The following is a 19,312-nucleotide window of genomic DNA, read 5'->3' as shown; positions in this document are numbered from 1 at the left end:
AAAAAGAACCAAAGCAAGCCTTGGTTCTGACTTTCCAGGGCCAGTTCCTACAAGGCTCAGCTCTTTGTCTTCTCATCACCCAGGACGCCTATTCCCACTGTTCAAACATGTTCACTTTCTCCATGATAATGATGGTAAGATGAAGAGGATAAAAACAATAATGCTACATATTTATAGTGTACTGGGTACTATGCTAAATATAATGGATCACATGGATTATCTCATTTAATCCTCACAGTAACCACCCACAACAGGTATTATTATTGCCATTCTACAGATGAGAAAGCTGAACCTCAGAGAGGTTAAATCAGTTAGCCAAGGCCACACAACCAGCCAGCAGCAAAACTAGGTCTCAAATCCAGGCCTGACTCCCAAACTCATGCACACCAGCCCAACACTACTCCCTGCATTTACATAGGATGGTTACAAGGTGTGCATATGCCCATATTCTCATGTGGTGTGAATGAAGAAAGTTCCTTCAAGGTAGGTGCTATTGAACGCTATAGCTGTCAATTGCTTTAACACAGGCTTGAAAATTGCTGACTGATTTTATTCTTTCTTCATGAGAGGCAATATAAGATAGTAATAAGGAACTCAGACTCTAGAACCAGAGAGCCTGTGTTTAAATATCTACTCTGTCACTTATTAGCTCTATGACTTCATACAACATAGGATATTGATTGTGGATCTTACGTGTTAAGCACTGAGAATAGTGCTTGTCACTTCATATATAAGGACTAATCGTTACTTACTATTAGTATTACACAAGTCTCATTACAAACACCTATGAGATCCCTTGAACTCTGACCTTTTCCATTTAATTGTTTCACTTATAAGTGAAATGACCCTAGCTAAAATGCTGCATGTTCAATTTCAACCCAAAGATAAGACGTGATTTAAAAGTCTGAAAATTAACCCACTTGACTGCAAAGACTGGTAAAGACTCTGTCTCCACCACAACTGATTCCTATAACAGCAGAGGAGACCTCATACCCCATCAGATAGGGATATCTGGTGCTAGTGCTCACAGCATTCACAGAAAGATCAACAGATAAAGGTCTTACCTTTTGATCATGTTCCTAGTGTACCAAATGCAAGGGAAAGTCTCCTTCAGAACGGTTTTATAATGCCTGTTCAAGTCCCTTCCGGCCAAAGAACACCGATAATTTCCCACAATCACACCGTCTGGATTTAACATGGGAATCACCTTGAAGACAAAGATATCTCTGAGGAGCTGGGCATCTGGGGAGTTGCTAAGGATGAAGTCCAAAAAGCCTTTCATAACCCAGGAGCCATTACTTTCCCCAGGGTGGACTCTGGCACTCAGGACCACAGCTTTCTTTGCAGCTGCTTCTTGAGGGGTCTGGGATGGATTGGTGATGGTGAGCAGGTAGACTGTATTTCCTGCTAGGCTTCTGCATAAAGTTCGGAGCTTGCAGAACCGAGACTGCATGGGGTTGTTTGCCACTGACAGGAGGTAGCATTGCAAATTGGTGTATGTATATGGGTAGAAGTGTGCGAAGAAACAAGTGTCGTGGTCATGTGGAAACTGAATGGTCCATGTGAGACAGTAGAACGGCTGCTGCCCGTCATCTGTGTTGTTCTTATAGTATTTGATTTCACTTCCTTCTCTCCTCCAGCCAATGTTGTGGATGTTGGCATCCAACTGGGAGTACATGAGTGGCTTCATCCCTACCGTATAAAGGCTCTTGGGTTTTAGCAAGTTGATGATGGTGAAGCGATAGGTGGCATCTTTTCTGGTGTTCTGAACCCGAAAATAAAACCACTGAGTGTGTTTGTTTGTGTAGAGGTCAGTCCGCAAGGTGAGTTCATATTCATAGGTGTCTCTGTAATAGGGAAAATAGAACATGTTCGTAAACTCACACTCTCCTCAAAAACAAATCTGGGAAAATATTGTTTTAACCTGGTAAAAACAGATCTTATTACAATAGGAAAACCAGCTACATCAAATATTTATTTTCTAACTTAGTTCTCCAACTCACATACACTAGTAGAAACTTGGGGAAGGAAAATTTATTTGAGATAGAGAAGAGTCTCAAAACGTACTGCTGCATAGAGTGTTTGGAAGTTCTGTGAGCTTCTTGGTGTTTTTCTAGAGTGCTCAGTAGCAGTTTCTAACCACTGCAGTATATTTATCTGAAACACACTGAACAGTAAGCGGGGCCAGGGTCCTCTTTTGGCTGCTAGCATGTCCATCTTAGAGATCACTGCTGTGTTGGCTGGGCATGGTGGCTCATGCCTGTAATCCTAGCACTCTGGGAGGCTGAGGCAGGAGGATCACTTAAGTTCAGGAGTTTGAAACCAGCCTGAGCAAGAGTGAGGACACCCCCCCTCCCCAGCCCTGTCTCTACTAAAAATAGAAAAAATTAGCTGGGTGTGGTGGAACACGCCTATAGTCCCAGCTACTCGGGAGGCTGAGGCAGGAGGATTGCTTGAGCCCAGTTGTTTTTTGTGGGGGAGGGATAGAGTCTCACTATGTTGCCCAGGCTACAGTGAGTGCTACGGCATCAGCCTAGCTCATAGCAATTGAGTCCAGAAGTTTGAGGTTGCTGTAAGCAAGGTTGACACCATGGCATTCCAGCCAGGCAACAGAGCAAGACTCTGTCTCAAAAAAAAAAAAAAAAAAAAAAAGATAAGGAGGTATATGAATGGTTTTGCCATAAACACCTAAAATTTATTAAGAGCAAAAAAAAATTGCAAAACAATGTGTGTATATTACCTAATTTTTATTTTTAAAATATATAATTTGTGTATATTACATATATATATATATATATACACAGAAAAAAATTAAGGGATATACACCAAACTTTAGTAGTTGTTGCACCTGGGAAATGTGACTATAGGACTTTTTATGTTACGTACTTTTACTATTAATAAAACGCATTTTAAATGAGCTCTAATTTCTTTTATAAGCTGAAGAAACAATTTAGATGATCTTTTATTCTGGGGAAAAACATGAGTCATAATTATTTCGTGCTTCTTCTTCATCCTCATAACCACTTCCCATCACCTCTCTCTTTTTTACAAACGCTCCTGATTCCAATATTGTTCCTGAGACACCTCTAAGTCACTCCAATTATCATCCCTTTGGGAAATTTCTTGTTACTTACACTCTGACAGCTTTTTGCAGATTCCCACTCTCAAACCTTGATTCAAACAACAGAGTATTATCTTCTGGTCCTTGCAACGTGACAGCAAGTTCCTTGATACTTCCTCGTTTGCCTCCCACTCTGGAACTGGTGAAATAGGAACCTTCTGTGGGCAATGCAGATAAAATAGACATATTTTGGCCAGGTTCCATTCAAAAATCCATTCATTCAGCAATTATTTACTGAGCCCTTGTATGTAGTTAGCACTATTCTAGGCTAACAACAATGAATATTCAAATTTTCAATTATCCTTGCTGAGACTTTTAATTTTTTTCTAGTATAATACATATAATTTTTTGGTATACCCTTTAGGATTTAAATAAAACAAAAAAGAATTAGCATGGGAACCAAAATATGATAGTTATTAGTGAAAACAAAAGGTTATGATTGGCATTTTACCTGTAAGACGAAGCTAAAACAAAAAATTATGAAATCTATTTTATCTTATTTTATACAATTTAGGTTATAATCACTACCTCTTTCTAATCCTTGGAATAAACAATCAATTATTGATTTTTTTAATTGTGTTGTAATTTTTCAGACAAATTCATGAGGAATGCCATATGACAGCTTCAATTTTTGTAGTTACTTTTGCAAAACCATTTTAGGGCTTCATAGTTTTTCCAAGGGCTTCTTTCTACCTCACTACATATATGTATGTATGTGTATGTGTGTATATATATATATATATATTTTTTTTTTTTTTTTTTTTTTGAGACAGGATCTCACTCTGTTCCCAGAGCTAGAGTACAGCAGTGTCATCACAGCTCACTGCAACCTCCAACTCCAACTGGGCTTAAGTGATCCTCCTGCCTCATCCTCCTGAGTAGCTGGGAGTATAGGCATGTGCCACCATGGCTGGCTAATTTTTCAATTTTTTGTAGAGGCTGGTCTCAAACTCCTACCTTCAAGTGATCTTCCTGCCTTGGCCACCTTAAGTGCTAGGATTATAGGTGTGAATCAGTACCCGGCCCCACAATATTCTTATTGTGCCCAAGAGGACCTATTTTGTCATCTTTTTATTTTATTTTTTCTGTCCCCTACTTTGAAGGAACTGTTTTGTCATGTTTTAAAAGGCAAAAGATTTATACGATCTGAAGAGAAACCGAAGTATATTTTGTCATATTTTGTTGATTTTTCTCTTTGTTAACTGATGAAAAGTTTCTAGATCCTCATCTCATTTGTCAATGGCTTTATAAATGATTCAAGCAGTTCTTTCACATTCAGCAATTTCATAAAATGCTGCATTTCTCTTGTAAAGATCACAATTTCACTTTGCAATTAATTTTTACTCAATCTGCATCACATTGTCGGATGTTAAAAATATCCACTAATAGGCCGGGCGCTGTGGCTCACGCCTGTAATCCTAGCTCTTGGGAGGCCGAGGCGGGCGGATTGCTCAAGGTCAGGAGTTCAAAACCAGCCTGAGCAAGAGCGAGACCCCGTCTCTACTATAAATAGAAAGAAATTAATTGGCCAACTGATATATATATAAAAAATTAGCCGGGCATGGTGGCGCATGCCTGTAGTCCCAGCTACTCGGGAGGCTGAGGCAGGAGGATCGCTTGAGCCCAGGAGTTTGAGGTTGCTGTGAGCCAGGCTGACGCCACGGCACTCACTCTAGCCTGGACAACAAAGTGAGACTCTGTCTAAAAAAAAAAAAAAAAAAATATCCACTAATAACTAAGAGAGATTGATATCAAAGATGTTAACCATGGCGCAGTATAGATCCTATCATGAAACAAACAGTAATGTTTGTACAGGGTCTGATTTTATAATTAGCTAGTTCATTAGTAAACATGTCCATATTTTGATGACTTTTGCTTCCACATGCAACCTTGTCACTGTGGAGACTTAGATAATAAACACTTGGATAATAAACTAAAACAAAGGAGAAAGCAAACATGCAAAGAAGTGAGTGAAAGAAAACAAGCATAGAGGAAACAGGAGCAGAAATAGAAGCAAGGGCACATATGATCCAATTAAAAGCTGGAGTCCCATGTGATTCAGTCTCTTCCAGGAACTACAAAGTACAGATTAGCAACCAAATGTCACTAATATAGGCACTTCAATATTTTCTTGAGACGTTGAAGAAACATGTAAGGTGATGCAAATTATAGCCTACAATAACATTTCTCAAAAAATAAAGCCTCTTTCCTTTTTTCCCAATATTTTCACATAGTTGTTCTGGAACCCTTTAAACTGACAAACACCAGAATTCTCCTTGGAGCCTCATCTTCTCAGTTTTTATTTCTTCATTCTTTTAATAGGGTGGGCTCAACTCTTCTTCTTTTTTTTCTTTTTGAGACATTGTCTCACTTTGTTGCCCAGGCTAGAGTGAGTGCTATGGAGTCAGCCTAGCTCACAGCAACCTCAAACTTCTGGGCTCAAGCAATCCTGCTGCCTCAGCCTCCCGAGTAGCTGGGACTACAGGCATTCGCCACCATGCTTGGCTAATTTTTTTCTATATATATTACTTGGCCAATTAACTTCTTTCTATTTACAGTAGAGATGGGGTCTCACTCTTGCTCAGGTTGGTTTCAAACTCCTGAACTCAAACCATCCGCCCACCTCGGCCTCCCAGAAAGCTAGGATTACAGGTGTGAGCCACCACCCTGGCCTCAGATAATTTTTTAATGATGACAAAGGATGCCTTTGTGGGCAGCTCCCCTACCTCCCCGACATCCATCCCTATTGTCAACTTGTCATCCTTTTATTCAAATTTAGTTCCCCTCTCCCCCTCAGGAAGGTTCCTATTACATTCTTTGGCTCATTGCTCTTTAGCATTATGTCCCCTTTGTTCTATCCGAAATGGTACTGTTACCACCTGCTCAACAACCTCCCCAGCACTTGTTATTGTATATCTTTTTTTATATCTATTCTAGTAGGTATGAAAAATTATCTCATGGTTTTAATTTTCACTTAACAACTAATGATGTTGAGCATCTTTTCATGTGCTTAAAAGCCACTTGTATATATTTTTTGGCTAAATATCTATTCAAATCTCTTGTCTATTTTTTAGTTGGGTTGTCTTATCATTGATCTTGCATACAATGTATCAAATATATGATTTGCATATCAAATGTATGATTTTCGTCTATTCTCCCAGTCTGTGGTTTGTCCTTTTTTTAATAGTGTCTTTTGAAGAACAAAAGTTATAAATTTAAATGAAATCCAACTATATCAATCTTTCTTTTATGATTGTGCTTTTCATGTTGTATCTAGAATCTGCCAAATCCAAGGTCATGAAGACTTATCCCTGTTTTAAATATCTTATTGTTTTAGGATTTATATTTAGACCACTGATCCATTTTGGGTTAATTTTTTTTTTTGAGACAGAGTTTTCCTTTGTTGCCCAGGCTAGAGTGAGTGCCGTGGCATCAGCCTAGCTCACAGCAACCTCAAACTCCTGGGCTCAAGCAATCCTACCGCCTCAGCCTCCCAAGTAGCTGGGACTACAGGCATGTGTCACCATGCTCGGCTAATTTTTTCTATATATATTAGTTGGCCAATTAAATTCTTTCTATTTATAGTAGAGACGGGGTCTCGCTCTTCCTCAGGCTGGTTTCGAACTCCTGACCTTGAGCAATCCCGCCTCGGCCTCCCAGAGTGCTAGGATTACAGGCGTGAGCCACTGTGCCCGGCCTAATTTTTAAAATATGGTGTGAAGTAGGGATTCTACTTGATTCTGTTGCATGTGGATATCCACCTGTTATTGCATCATTTTTTCAAGAGACCATTCTTTCTCCATTGAATGGTCTTGCCACCTTTGCTGAATGAATATTAACTGATCAAAAATGTGTAAGTTTATTTCTAGACTCTCAATTCTATTCCGTCAATCTATATGCCTATTACTGTGCCAGTGCTATACTGTTTTTTTGGGTTTTTTTTAATACTGTATTATATTTTTATTGAGTGCTTGGTATTTATAAAAAATAAACTAAGGGTGTTTCATGTACTGTCTTGTTTAATCCCCATAATAACTCTATGATATAACTACTATAATTATTCCTATTTTATAGATTAGAAAACTGAGAAATATTTAAGTTAAATGAATTTTCCCAAGATTTTTTTTTTTTTTTTTTTTGAGACAGAGTCTCACTTTGTTGCTCAGACTAGAGTGCTGTGGCACCAGCCTACCTCACAGCAACTTCAGACTCCTGGGCTCAAGCAATCCTTCTGCCTCAGCCTCCCGGGTACCTGGGACTACAGGCATGTAGCACCATGCCTGGCTAAATTTTTTCTACATATTTTAGTTGGTCAATTAGTTTCTTTCTATTTTTAGTAGAGATGGGGGTCTCGATCTTGCTCAGGCTGGTTTCGAACTCCTGATCTTGAGCGATCCTCCTGCCTTGGCCTCCCAGATAGGTAGGATCATAGGCGTGAGTCACCGTGCCAGGCCTATACTGTTTTTTTAAAATTTTTTTTATTTCAGCATATTATGGAGGTACAAATGTTAAGGTTACGTATATTGCCCATGCCCCCCTATAGTAGTTTTTTCTTTTTTTTGAGACAGAGTCTTGCTTTGTTGCCTAGGCTAGAGTGAGTGCCGTGGCATCAGCCTAGCTCACAGCAACCTCACAATCCTGGGCTCAAACAATCCTGCTGCCTCAGCCTCCCAAGTAGCTGGGACTACAGGCATGTGCCACCATGCCCCGATACTTTTTTCTGTATATATTAGTTGGCCAATTAATTTCTTTCTATTTATAGTAGACACGGGGTCTGGCTCTTGCTCAGGCTGGTTTCGAACTCCTGAGCTCCAGCAATCTGCCCAGAGTGCTAGGATTACAGGCGTGAGCCACGGTGCCCAGCCTATACTGTTTTGATTACTATACTTTTGCAGTGTTTTGAAATTGGGAAATATGAGTCTTCCAACTTTGAACTTGTTTTTCAATATATTGGCTATTCAGGGCCCCTTACAATTCCATATAAATTTGAGGACCAGCTTTTCTATTTCTGCATAAAAAGCCATAGGAAATTTTTCTTTGAAGTCTGTTGGAATTTTTATAGGCATTGCATCTAATCTGTAGATGTTTGCATAGTATTGCCATTTTAACAAAATTAAATCTTCCAATCCATCAACAAGGAATGCCTTTCCATTTATTTAGGTCTTTAATTTCTTTCAGCAGTATATTATAGTTTGTAGTGTTCAAGTCTTTCATCTACTTGGTTAAATTTATTCCTGGGTATTTTTTTTTTTTTTTGAGACAGAGTCTCGCTTTGTTGCCCATGCTAAAGTAAATGCCATGGCGTCAGCCTAGCTCACAGCAACCTCAAATTCCTGGGCTCAAGCAATCCTTCTGCCTCAGCCTCCTGAGTAGCTGGGACTACAGGCATGCACCACCATGCCCGGCTAATTTTTTCTATATACATATTAGTTGGCCAATTAATTTCTTTCTATTTATAGTAGAGACGGGGTCTAGCTCTTGCTCAAGCTGGTTTCGAACTCCTGAGCCCGAGCAATCCACTCGCCTCGGCCTCCCAGAGTGCTAGGATTACAGGAGTGGCCACCATGACCGGCCTATTCCTAGGTATTTTATCTTTTGAATGCTATTGTAAATTGTTTTAGCTTACTTTTCAGATTGTTTACTATTAGCGTATAAACACAGAATGGATGTATGTTGATCTGTCCCCTGCAACTTTGCTGAATGTGTTCATTAGCTCTAGTAGTATTTGTATATATGTGTATTCTTTGGGATTTTCTATATATCAGATCATGTCATCAGTGAACAGAGACAATTTTACTTCTTCCTTTCCAATTTGGATGACGTTTATTTCTTTTTCTTCCCTAATTGTTCTGGCTAAAACTTCCAGCATAATCTTGAATGGCAGTGGTGAAAGTAAGCATCCTTATCTTGTTCCTGTTCCTAGAAGTAAAGCTTTCAGTCTTTCACCATTGAGTATGATGTTATTCCAAATTGTCATGTGTGGTCACCAAGTCTGTGTTTCATTATATCAGTGGTCAACCAGTGACCTGACAGAGATTTCCTTAAATACCCTGGTGGGGGAGACCCATAAAACTTTCCTAGTCTTTGCAGATTGGCCCTGAAGTGGGATGTTTCTCAATACTAAGGCAGGCTGCTAACAACTCAATGTTAGCCTTCATCTCTTGCTTGCACAGACCCCAAAGAATAACCAGAAGTGCATGCCTGGGTTCTCTTAGGTCTTTTCTAAACATGGGTCCAGTCCTTTCCATGCATTCTGCATTCTCCAGTATTTGTGGTAGCCCTTCCAAGCCCTCATTTCCTGAAGAATATTTCCCCTCCACTTCTTCCTTCCCTGACTTTTGGGTCTGTCTGCTGCTTGCTCCATTTGCCATCCCTTGCCCCAGGTGGCTATGGGCAGTGGATATCTTTATGTGCTTTTGACAGATGTCATGAGGAAAAATTGCTCTATCCTGAGAGGATAACAAAAGTTAGCCTTTACTCTGACTCCTCAGGGAGTTGTGTGGCAAGAAAATCAGAACCACAGTCCTTCTCCGATTCCCCTTTTCCAACACCAGCATGTGGGCAGCTGTCCTCATGGCTTCTGCTGAGCTGGGGAATGGGGGATAGTATGTGGGCAAGCAAAAATGCTACACTTTTCTCTTTTGTGATTTTTTTTGGGGGGGGGACAGAGTCTCGCTCTGTCCCCAGAGATAGAGTGTTGTAGTATCAGCCTAGCTCACAGCAACCTCAAACACCTGGGCTCAAGGGATCCACCTGCCTCAGCCTCCCAAGTAGCTGGGACTACAGGTACAGGCCCAACACCCAGGTAATTTTTCTACTTTTAGTAGAGACAAAGTTTCACTCTTGCTCAGGCTTGACTCGAACTCCTGAGCTCAAACGATCCTCCTGCCTCGGTCTCCCAGGTTGCTAGGATTATAGGCGTCAGCCACTATACCTGGACTGATCTTTTTGTTTTTGAGATGAGATCTTTTTTTGAGATGGGGTCTGTTGCCCAGGCTGGACTTGAACTCCTGGCTGCAAGGGATCCTGAAACTACAGGAGTGCTTCACCACAACCAGCTCCAACTTTCTCTTTTTTTGCAGCTTGTTTCTTCATTAAGCCCTCCCCTATGTTGCTGTTTATAATTAGATTCCAGAGTTCTGAAAAGATTGATTCTGCTAGCTTTTGTCAGCTTATATTCATGACAAATATGTATATATATATATTTTTAGAAACTCATGTTTATTTCCCATCAACCTTATTTCCATTTTTAAGAGTTTGTAGAAGAACTTAAGACCACTCAGTGGTTGTTCCCACCCATTCAGTGGCCTGAGCAGTGGGAGCTGCAAACCAGTCTTCTGTGGCAGGCTGGGTGCTCCAGTCTTCAGTGGGGAACTGCTGAATAGGCACAGAGGGCACCTGCACGCCTTCAGACCAGTCTGCAGCCTCGGGCTGAGTAGCAGTAAACTCAGGAGCTGGAGCTGTCCATTCACCCTGAAACTCCTCTTTGGTCGCAGCTTTCTCCGCGACAGCTTGCTCTTCCTTTTCAATCTCTTCAGGATCTCTGTAGAAGTAGAGATCAGGCATGACCTCCCACGGGTGTTCACGGGAGATGGTGCCACGCATGGGGAGGACTTCCCGGGCCAGCATCCACCACATCAGACCCACAGAGTGAGCCCCCTTGTTGTTGCATGGGATGGCAATGTCCGCGTAACGCAGAGGAGAATCTGTGTTATACAGAGCAATGGTAGGCAGGTTAACATAAGATGCCTCTGTGAGAGGCTGGTGGTCAGCCCTGGGGTCAGTAACCACCAGAAGACGCGGCTCCCGGAATGCTGCCTAGATCTGGTTGGTGAAGGTTCCAGGAGTGAAGCGGCCAGCAATAGGAGTGGCTCCAGTGGCAGCAGCAAACTTCAGCACAGCTCGCTGGCCAGTATTCATGGAGGATATGACACTGACATCAGCAGGGTTTTCTTTCTTTTTTTTTTTTTTTTTTGAGGCAGAGTCTCTCTTTGTTGTCCAGGCTAGAGTGAGTGCCGTGGCGTCAGCCTAGCTCACAGCAACCTCAAACTCCTGGGCTCGAGTGATCCTCCTGCCTCAGCCTCCCGAGTAGCTGGGACTACAGGCATGCGCCACCGTGCCCAGCTAATTTTTTCTATATATAGCAGTTGGCCAATTAATTTCTTTCTATTTATAGTAGAGACAGGGTCTCGCTCTTGCTCAGGCTGGTTTTTTTTTTTTTTTTGAGACAGAGTCTCACTTTGTTGCCCAGGCTAGAGTGAGTGCCGTGGCGTCAGCCTAGCTCACAGCAACCTCAAACTCCTGGGCTCGAGTGATCCTTCTGCCTCAGCCTCCCGGGTAGCTGGGACTACAGGCATGTGCCACCATGCCCGGCTAATTTTTTTATATATATATCAGTTGGCCAATTAATTTCTTTCTATTTATAGTAGAGACGGGGTCTCGCTCTTGCTCAGGCTGGTTTTGAACTCCTGACCTTGAGCAATCCACCCGCCTCGGCCTCCCAAGAGCTAGGATTACAGGCGTGAGCCACAGCGCCCGGCCCTCAGGCTGGTTTTGAACTCCTGACCTTGAGCAATCCACCCGCCTCGGCCTCCCAAGAGCAAGGATTACAGGCGTGAGCCACAGCGCCCAGCCATCAGCAGGGTTTTCAATGGCAACAATGGCACGAGCTGCCAACAGAAGCTTCTCCCAGGTCCTCTTCAGATTTATGATGTAGATGCCATCAGTTTTCCTTTTGTAGATGTACTGTTCCATTTGGAAGTCAAGGTTGGTGCCACCTGAGTGGGTTCCTGCTACAAGGAATTTGAGGACATCCTCCTCCTTCATTTGCAGGACATCAAGGGCTCCGGACATCATGAAAGTTTCCCTTTAAGTTACGATGGGAATCCAGAACAACACCGTATGGGCCCCTTCTGCGGGTAGCGTGGAAAGGACAAATATATTTTTATGTATATATTCCATATATATTTTTGTACTTACATTCGTAAGGAATATTGGTTTGGAGTTTTCTCGTGATGTCTTGGGCTTTGGTATCAGGGCAATACAGGTTTCATAAAGAGTTGGGAAACATTTCTTCCTCCTCTATTTTCAGAGTTGGTGAAAATTTGGTGCTATTTCATCTTTAAATTTTTTTTTTGAAATGGAGTCTTGCTCTGTCAGCTGGGATAGATTCTGTGGTATCAGCCTAGTTTACAGCAACCTCAAATTCCTGAGCTTCAAGTGATTCTCCTGCTGCAGCCTCCCGAGTAGCTGTGATTATAGGCATGCACCACCATGCCCAGCTAAGTTTTCTATTTTTAGTAGAAAAACAGGGTCTCACTCTTGCTCAGGCTGATCTCAAACTCCTGAGCTCAAGCAAGCAATCCTCTAACCTCAGCCTCTCAGAGTGCTAGGATTACAGGCATGAGCCACCACGTCCCTGGCCATCTTTAAATGTTTGATAGAATTCAAACAAACCCTGTCAAGTGATCTGGGCTTATGTTTTCTCCCTGAGAAGATTTTTAATTACTAATTCAATTTCTTTGTTATAGTTTATTCAGACTTTTTATTTCTTCCTTAGTTTTGGTAACTTGTGTCTTTCTAGCAATTTGTCCTTTTATCTAAATTGTTTAATTTTTTGGCATAAAGTTGGCTAATAGCATTACCTTGTAATCTTTTGATTTCTACAGGTTTGGTGGCTATGTTCCCTTTTTCATTCCTGATTTTGATAATCTGTGTCTTCCCTCCTTTTTTCTTGGTTGGTCTAGCTAACATTTTGTCAATTTTGTTGATGTTTCCAAAGAACCAACTTTGGGGTTGATTTTCTATCATTTTTCTGTCTTCTATTTCACTGATTTCCATTCTTATTATATTTTCATTATTTCCTTCCTTCTGCTTTCTTTGGGTTTAGCTAGCTCTTATTTTTCTAATTTATTAAGGTGGAAGCTGAGGTAATTGATTTGAGATCTGTCTTGCTTTCAAATAAAGGCATTTATAGTCATAAATTTCCCAGGCAACACTTCAGCTGTATCCCATGAATTTTTTAATTGCATCCTATAAATTTTGATATGTTGTGGTTTTATTTTCACCCAGTTCAAAAGATTTCTGAACTCTCCTTGTGATTTCTTTAACCCAATTTTTTTTTTCTTTTTTTTTTTTTTTGAGACAGAGTCTCACTCTGTTGCCTGGGCTAGAATGCCATAGCATCAACCTAGCTCACAGCAACCTCAAACTCCTGGGCTCAAGCAATCCTTCTGCCTCAGCCTCCCAAGTAGCTGGAACTACAGGCATGTGCCACCATGCCCAGCTAATTTTTTTTCTATATATTTTTAGTTGGCCAATTAATTTCTTTCTATTTTTAGTAGAGATGGAGTCTCGCTCTTGTTCAGGCTGGTTTTGAACTCCTGACCTTGAGTGATCCTCCCTCCTCGGCCTCCCAGAGTACTAGGATTACAAGCGTGAGCCACCTCACCCAACCATCCACAGCTTATTTAGAAATGTAATGTTCAATTTTCAACTATTTGTAGATTTCTCAGATCTCATTCTGTTGTTGATTTCTAGTTTAATTTTGTGGTGGTCAGAGAATGTACTCTGTATGATTTTAATCCTTTTAAATGTATTAAGACTTGCTTTATGGCTTAGCATGTAGTCTATCCTGGGGAATATAACAGGTGCCCTTGAAAAGAATATATATTTTGTTGTTGTTGGGTATAGTGTTCTGCATATTTTTTATAAAAGACATAGATTCTACCTGTGGAAGCCCACAGCTCAATGCAGGAAACCACATACTAAATGATAATCATATACACATACAATAAAGGACTAACTAAAGTACATACAGGAGGTGGTAAAAATAAGAATAAGCTCCCCAAGATGATCCAACATCTGATTTTCAGGAATTAGAATAAAAAGGGGTAAGCTATAAAATGGACTTAGAACTATTAAGAAAGATATACTGTCATTTTCCATTAACATTTAAAAACTGGCTAGTCATGACTACTCTCAGGGCTCCCACTCAGGTTGGTCTGGAAAAGACAGTTTATCACTAAATGATGGATTTTTCAAATCACTTTTTTTTTTTTTTTTTTTTTGAGACAGAGTCTCACTCTGTTACCTGGGCTAGAGTGCTGTGGCATCAGCCTAGCTCACAGCAACCTCAAACTCCTGGGCTCAAGTGATCCTCCTGTCTCAGCCTCCCAAGTAGCTGGGACTACAGGCATGTGCTACCACACCCAGCTAATTAATATATATGTGTGTGTGTGTGTGTGTATGTGTGTGTGTATGTATATATATATTTTTGTTGTTGTTGTTGTTGTCCAGCTAATTTCTTTCTATTTTTTTAGTAGAGACAGAGTCTCACTCTTGCTCAGGTTGGTCTCAAACTCCTGAGCTCAAACCATCCTCGCTCCTCGGCCTCCCAGAGTGCTAGGATTACAGGAATGGGCCACCATGCCCTGCCTCAAATTACTTTTATTATAGAAAATACATTTATTATAACTGTGTCATGATTAACCACTCACTGTTCAGTATGACAGTACCTGAATCTAATTGATAGACGACTGTGCCTTTTTCCTCTCCTACAATTTCTGGTACCTTTTCATCTCCTGTAGGTTGATAGAAATATTCTGGTTGAGGTGGAACCCATTCTGAAAGGAGACATTTTAAAAAGAACAAAATAAATAATATAAAAGGCATTATCAGAACTGATATAAAATGATAATTATTAAAATGGCTAGTTTGGCTGAATCAAAACAAATTCCCACCCCAAGCTTCCAGCTTGTTTGTAAATTATATCTTGCTTCTTTCCATAAAGACTACGAAGATGGCCCGGCGCGGTGGCAACTTCTCAATATCATTTTAAGTACAGTAGCCACTGATGAAAGCCAAGGGCATATAAAGACACAACTCAGTAAAAGATGATGCTAATTTCTTTTCTTCAAGGTTATAGGAAGTGATGAGGCTTTGACAATTTAAACTATAAGGTGCTTATTAATAAATTTCCTTGAAATTTTTTCCAAAATTGCTTTTTTGAAAGATCTGTGGTTTGATGGATTACCACTGCAATAACTTGTTTATTAAATTCCAATTTCCCACTTTTATTTTTTTGTCTTGGAACTGAATCCCTAATCCTCACAGGAATTCTGTCTTGGTCTAATACCTATACTCAGTTCCACTATTATATATAGGGAATAGCAAAATCCTATTGTCTGGCCAGATCAACTTGTACTTTTATCTATTTTTTATTTTTTAATCTTTTTTATTATTTATTTTATTTTTGAGACAGAGTCTCGCTTTGTTGCCCAGACTAGAGTGCGTGACGTGGCATCAGCCTAGCTCACAGCAACCTCAAACTCCTGGGCTCAAGCAATCCTACTGCCTCAGTCTCCCAAGTAGCTGGGACTACAGGGATGCGCCACCATGCCCGGCTAATTTTTTCTATATATATTAGTTGGCCAATTAATTTCTTTCTATTTATAGTAGAGACGGGGGTCTGGCTCTTGCTCAGGCTGGTTTCGAACTCCTGACCTCAAGCAATCTGCCCACCTGGGCCTCCCAGAGTGCTAGGATTACAGGTGTGAGCCACCTCGCCCAGCCTTGTACTTTTATTTAAAAACTATACAGGGTAGGGACAGATAATCTTAGGACTCCCAGTAATTGTGCCAACTCAAAATGCCCTGCTCCCCTATTTCCAAACACCCTAAGAGCAGGGCTTCCCCAGCAGAAAATACTGAGTGAGCCCCTCCCTAAATTTTCAGCCTTACCTCTTTTAGAGGGGAGTGAGAAAATGAGAAACATTCAATTGTTTATACAGTAGTGTAAAGCAGAGACATCATGATGCAACTCACTTCTGTAAATGCTTCATAAAATGGATGCAACAGATTGTACTTGCACCAAGAGCTCACAGATATGATCGGCAATGTCATAAGAAAGTCTCTACCATCACCATAAAAAACCTCCAATAAACTCAAAACATAATTAAAAACAATAAAAACTATGTTTTTGTATATATTCATCAATTATACCAAGGCTGGTAAAATTACAATTGAACATTAATACTGAGACAGGAATAATCTAGAAAACAAATTTAAGTACTTAATACATTTTGACCTCTAGGAAGGTATCCTCCCATTCTGAAAAACTCATAAGCATTCTAGTTTATACACTAAGGTAACTTTTGACTTGAGTGAGTGTGTATATCAGTTTTCCAGAGTTTAATCTTTTCAGGGTGAATTAACAGATGTTGACTCTGTCCTGCCTTATACTTCAGCACACAGCACATAAAATTCTAACATCTGGCAGAATAGCAAGACCACCACATACAAGTCATATTACCAATATGATGAATGTTTTCCTTGATGACCTCACATTCTATTGGCCATCTTGGAGCCTGCAGTACCCCCCTAGTAGAGAAAAAGGCAAAGAGCTCTTGAGGTTCTCGAAGACATGGGTTTACTTTGTCCAACTCATCATAAAGAAGCTGTTTGCTCCTAAGAAGTGGTGGATTCAGCATAAGTGAATCTGCCAAAGGGAAAGGGAATAAATGAACATCTTCCTTAGGAACTTTAACTTATCTATAACAATGAAATAGCTTTAACCACTATATTAAAATATTAGCACGGATATACAATCCTATGACATGTTTCTCCTTCAAGAAGGAGAATTAGTCCAGAATGACAGAATCAAAATTATAAAATGTCAAAATTCTGCACATTCTATTTAATATGTAAATGTAAAGATTTACAGTAAATTAGAAGAAGCTTTTAAAACAATTACTTAATCTATTTAAGATATTTCAACAGTGGGTTACAATGAATAAGAAGTTACTTTACTTTTATTTTTTTTTATTTTGGCATATTATGGGGGTACAAATTTTAAGGTTTCAAGAAGTTACTTAATATGCTATATTATTTTTGTTTAAAGAGTGACGAGAGGGAAATTTCAATTCATCCATTAGCATTTTAGAGAAAAATTACATAAAACTTTATTAACTATAGTGAAATAATCTACAAATTAAATTTCAGGTCCATAATATAACCATTCAAAGGACAGAGAGTCTTATAAAACAAAGAATATAGAAAGGGGAGGGGCAGAAAAGGACTGAGAAGAGGTAGAAGAAAGGAAGAACAGCTCTGGGGGAAGAGAGAATGAGAAAAAAGAGAGGAAAAGAAAGACTTTTAGGGAGACAGAAAAAGAAAGTACATGAGAAGAAGAAAAAAAATGGAAACAAAAGAGGCAACTAAAGGGTGAAGGCCCCTTAGTGCCCATCAGATGTGAATCCCAGGCTTGTCTGGTAATTCTCAGTTTTGGTGGAGAGAGCAGGTGGTGAAGACATATTCCCATAAAAGAGCCTGAATTTTCTGGTCTAGAAGGACATGAAATACCTCTGCTTACAGCTTCTATCTGTTTGTGCACAGCTGAAGATAAACAGGTAGACCCTGAAAAGAGGAAGAAGGAGACACTGTTTGTCTTAGGGATTTTTGTCTTTCTTTTTTCTTTTTCTTTTTTTCTGAGACAGAGTCTCACTTTGTTGCCCAGGCTCGAGTGAGTGCCATGGCGTCAGCCTAGCTCACAGCAACCTCAAATTCCTGGGCTCAAGTGATCCTGTTGCCTCAGCCTCCCGAGTAGCTGGGACTACAGGCATGCGCCACCATGCCCAGCTAATTTTATATATATATATATATATATATATATATATATATATATATATATATGTTGACCAATTAATTTCTTTCTTTCTTTCTTTTTTTTTTCTTGAGACAGAGTCTCACTTTGTTGCCCAGGCTAGAGTGAGTGCCGTGGCATCAGCCTAGCTCACAGCAACCTCAAACTCCTGGGCTCAAGCGATCCTGCTGCCTCAGCCTCCCAAGTAGCTGGGACTACAGGCATGCACCATCATGCCCGGCTAATTTTTTCTATATATATCAATTGGCCAATTAATTTCTATTTATGTTAGAGACGTGGTCTCGCTCTTGCTCAGGCTGGTTTCGAACTCCTGACCTTGAGCAATCTGCCCGCCAGCTGTAATCCCAGAGTGCTAGGATTATAGGCGTGAGCCACTGCACCCGCCTGTCTTTCTTTTTTCTACCCTCTGTCCCATTCCTTCTCACCTCCCATGCCCACTTTGGGGCCCTGTATTTTTATCTATCTAAATCTTTTCCCCACAATTCAATGGGGGGAAAGGTGGAGTTAGGCAATAAACATTTGAAACGTACTCATAACTAAAGAAATATAAATCAAAGTGACAAGGAGATACCAGTATTTTTACCTAATGAATAGGAAAGACATTTATGTATTTTCACAATCATCCTGGCAGAGGTGTCAGTAAACAGGTACTCTTAGAACCTGCTGACAAGAGGGCAAATGGGTGCAAACTGTCCAGAACACAGTTTGACAGTATCTAATAAGATTTATAACATACACATTCTTAGATCTAACAATCCCACAGCTAAGAATTTAAAGATTTTTCTCATAAAAGTATGTCAGGATACATATACTCATTGCATATAAAGATGTCCAATGCAGCAATATACAAATAACAAGAAAGTGGAAACAAAGTATCCATCAAAAGGGGAGCTTAAATAATTGTGCCATATTAGTGAGATGGAATAGGTGCCTTTGAAAAGAATGAGGTAAAGCTGGGTGCAGAAGCTTCATTTCATTCCCAGCTACTCAGGAGGATTGCTTGAGCCCAAGAGTTCAAGACAAGCCTGGGCAATAGGGAGATCCTGGCTCTACAAAAAATAAAATAAAATAAATGAGCCAGGTGTTGTGGAACACGCCTGTTGTCCCAGGTCAGGAGGCTAAGGCAGGTAGATTACCTAAACCCAAGAGTTTGAGGTTGCAATGAATTATGACCATGCTACTGCCCTCTACCCTGGGTGACAGAGCAAGCCCTTGTCTCAAAAAGAATCAGGTAAAAATTTTTGGTGCTTATTTATCTCTGCAATATACTATTAAACAAATTAAAAAAAAACCAAGGCTGGGCGAGGTGGTTCACGCCTGTAATCCTAGCACTCTAGGAGGCCAAGGCGGGCAGATTGCTCGAGGTCAGGAGTTCGAAACCAGCCTGAGCAAGAGTAAGACCCCGTCTCTACTATAAATAGAAAGAAATTAATTGGCCAACTAATATATATAGAAAAATTAGCTGGGCATGGTGGCACATGCCTGTAGTCCCAGTTACTCGGGAGGCTGAGGCAGAAGGATCGCTTGAGC

General features: G+C 40.3%; 1 protein-coding gene and 1 pseudogene across 4 annotated transcripts in view; both read right to left on the bottom strand.

Annotated features, from left to right (window-relative positions):
- The window catches only part of AGBL2 (AGBL carboxypeptidase 2), a 50,225-nt gene that overhangs the window by 21,598 nt on the left and 9,315 nt on the right, over positions 1–19,312 (bottom strand). For 3 of the 4 annotated variants that reach the window (XM_076001873.1, XM_076001870.1, XM_076001871.1), the window contains exons 4-8: positions 17,482–17,535; positions 16,433–16,618; positions 14,638–14,745; positions 3,135–3,279; positions 1,065–1,847 (exon numbers count right to left, since the gene is read on the bottom strand). In XM_076001873.1, the coding sequence (XP_075857988.1) occupies positions 1,065–1,847; positions 3,135–3,279; positions 14,638–14,745; positions 16,433–16,618; positions 17,482–17,535 (1,276 nt within the window). Of the gene's footprint in view, positions 1–1,064; positions 1,848–3,134; positions 3,280–14,637; positions 15,409–16,432; positions 16,619–17,481; positions 17,536–19,312 lie in introns of those variants that run through there. The other variant, XM_076001872.1, reaches the window with a different exon arrangement.
- On the bottom strand, positions 9,996–12,027 carry LOC105884541 (small ribosomal subunit protein uS2-like; annotated as a pseudogene).

The sequence above is a fragment of the Microcebus murinus genome, chromosome 4 (genome assembly GCF_040939455.1).
Source record: "Microcebus murinus isolate Inina chromosome 4, M.murinus_Inina_mat1.0, whole genome shotgun sequence".
Lineage (NCBI taxonomy): Eukaryota > Metazoa > Chordata > Mammalia > Primates > Cheirogaleidae > Microcebus > Microcebus murinus.
This window is presented reverse-complemented; position numbering and strand designations above follow the sequence as displayed.